The sequence below is a fragment of the Suillus plorans genome (genome assembly GCF_016647745.1).
Source record: "Suillus plorans strain S12 chromosome Unknown HD556scaffold_8, whole genome shotgun sequence".
NCBI lineage: Eukaryota > Fungi > Basidiomycota > Agaricomycetes > Boletales > Suillaceae > Suillus > Suillus plorans.
In genome coordinates this window covers 84,240-86,928 of record NW_024537392.1, presented here as the reverse complement: position 1 = coordinate 86,928, position 2,689 = coordinate 84,240, and the positions used below count along the sequence as shown (strand labels likewise).

Sequence of the window (2,689 nt, the reverse complement as noted above, 5' to 3'; positions counted from 1 at the left end):
GACCCAGTCCTGTCCAGACAGTGCCGATGTGTGATAAGGCTCTGGATCTCTTGGATATAAGGTCTGCACTGCGCTATGCGCTGCAGTAACAAGAATACTAAATATTAATGCTGAAAATTTCAAGAGTCGCTCCTGGACCTCTGGTCAAGGATTCGTTAGGAGTGTAGCTAGGTGCTGTGGATCCATTGGCTGAAGCTCATCCATGCCTACTAGTCACTACGATAAGCGGGAGCTGCAAGATTTAAGCTCCGATATCTCGGATTCACGATGCCGATGAATTTGGTGTCAACATTGACAATCAAATGTTGGCTGCAGGGAGTATCCGAACTGGCTCTAATACTCAAGTCAGAGACTGCAGCTGCGCCACAGAAGGTTTCACGAATGTACTATCAAAACTTTGACACCAACATTACTGCACGGTACCATGTCATTATCGAAAATTGGCCGCTAGTGAAATTCTGCGCCCCCAGTGATATTAGCTCGCGCAATGAGCTGTCCGTCCTGAAGTGTGCTTGGGAATCCAATGCTACTCAATTCCGCCGCCTCACTGACACTGAATTTGAACTTTGGGAGGAGGATTGGTTCCAGGCAGCATTAGCACTACAGAACGAAACCCCTGTGGAGGACACTCAACCAAGCGAGGTAAGTTTTAACACTTGTTCCAACTCTTTTTGAAATACAATTCCTGATATGTAGAGCTCTCCCAAGCCCCCTCTCAACTTGTCATTGGTCACAACAAACACTACATACCCTGACAACACTATCCCACAGCCAGATACCAACACTTGTCCTTCCGATGCCAACATTCATTCTTCTGATGCCAACACCCGTCCTTCTGATGTCAGCACTCATTCTTTTGGTGCCTCTCAACCTCATAGATGCAAACACAAGGCTCCATCCACAGAGGTCCTAAACACTGTGTTCTCTGGCAGTGGTGACAGTATCCCTATCCAGAAAAAGGTTCGGAAAGAGAGATCTGACAAAGGGAAGGCACGTGGACCACGAAAGAAGGCTACCACCAAAGCCATGCAAGAATCTGCGGCTGTTGTCAATAACTCAAGCACTCCTGACATCAATTCTCCTCCTAGCACTGCAGCTCATGTCATGGGCACTGCATCTGCAGAATGATTTTCATCCCAGAAACCGTCATATTTTGTCTTGCGCTAATACATCATCTCAAAATTTCTCGCTCCCTGATACTGGACCATTTTTTCATGGTATGTTAATTACTATATATGAAATGACATGTGCAATGCGTAATATCAACTATATAAATGTGTAATAAACAAAGTGGTAAGAAAAAGCAAAGGAAACAAGTGAGAAACAAGGGGGTTGTTGAGCTTGTCATTGACAACGATGAGCACGAAAGTTTTGGATGTTACCGGCAATGACAAACAGCATTGGGTGACATTGTTGCCGTTTTGGGTATGTCTTGAGCATTGTTTGTCATGCTCAACTCAAGTCACACGGTAAGGCCAAGTCTGAAGGGAAAATAAAAACATTTATTGGGCCAATTACTGGCAGTATAGAGATGTGAGGCCTTCTGAGCTACTTAGCTTGCCATACCATACTGGGAATGACAAGCTAATTAGGTCCGCATTATGTGATGTCGAGGTGATCTAAACATTGCTTTCCTGATGTGCCACTAAGTCACATGATTATGTAATGAGGTATGAAGTATTTCAGTCTTTCCTCTGAGTATTGTAAAAAATGAGAGACTCATGTAGTAAAATGAAAGGCTCATGTAAGCGAACATGTTCAAGATGTGACACAAAACATACCGATCATTCCCAACTTCCTAAGGAGGGTTCTGTGGCAAACATATGCCTAATTCTCTACCAAATCGACTGTGGGAAACTCTTATGTCAGCAGTTAGATACCGTATGCATTGCAGCGACTCTCAGCTTTACCTGCTTTTTTCACGTGAATGCCGATCCTAGGGCTCACTTGTCTCACTTTCCCTCTCCATCATTGCCATCTCTTTCTTTGACCAGCTCCTTGGTGTGTGTTTTCTTCTTTCCATGTTCCATGCTCACATTTTCTATAACAGTATGTTCTTGGTGAAGGCTCCTTCATGTGTTCCTCGTGTGTTAGACAAGGCTCGTTGCCCACCATCCACTGCACACAATATATGTGATTATCCTGATTATTATGATGTGCTTTACTATCCTCACTATCATCCTGTGATATTTGCCTCTGCTGAGTCATTTTGTGCATGGCTGTTGAAGTATCTCGTGTCTCATCATCACTCTTGCTTCTCATGCCTCCTAATGTTCACTGGTTGCATCTCATATGATGGCATTGCTGTTGTGATCACCCAGGGTGACGTGTTGGTCTCACTTTCCTTGTCAGTTTTCAAGAGCTCGTTTTATCAGCACTGTCAAGTAATATGTATGCTGTCTGTTGCTTCCCCCTCATCCTATGATGTCTCAGATATCTTTCAACATCTTCCCCCTTGGTTTATGGCTACTCCACAAGCAGTGGAGAGTAAATTGAACTCTCTATTTGTTCCTGCTATGTCTTGTGCCGTCTCTTCTATCCCTGGGCTCTCTGTTCCTCGTCGTACTAAGTCGCACTTTGTTCATGTCATTGCCGCACACTTTGTACAGTTGCAAGATGCCCTTCTGGCCAAACTGTTGGCTGCTGTGGTTGATGAACTCACGTCCATTGAACTTCCTGATGCTTGTCA

The 2,689-nt window shown here is 44.4% G+C and overlaps 1 protein-coding gene across 1 annotated transcript; it reads left to right on the top strand.

Moving 5' to 3' along the window:
• Positions 1–267: 267 nt before the first annotated feature.
• Positions 268–1,128, top strand: HD556DRAFT_1438753 (uncharacterized protein; the record flags this gene model as incomplete). The annotated part of the gene is made up of 2 exons (XM_041305879.1): positions 268–642; positions 697–1,128. The coding sequence occupies 2 exons, from the start codon at positions 268–270 to the stop codon at positions 1,126–1,128; spliced, it is 807 nt and encodes a 268-aa protein (XP_041164493.1).
• Positions 1,129–2,689: the final 1,561 nt, after the last annotated feature.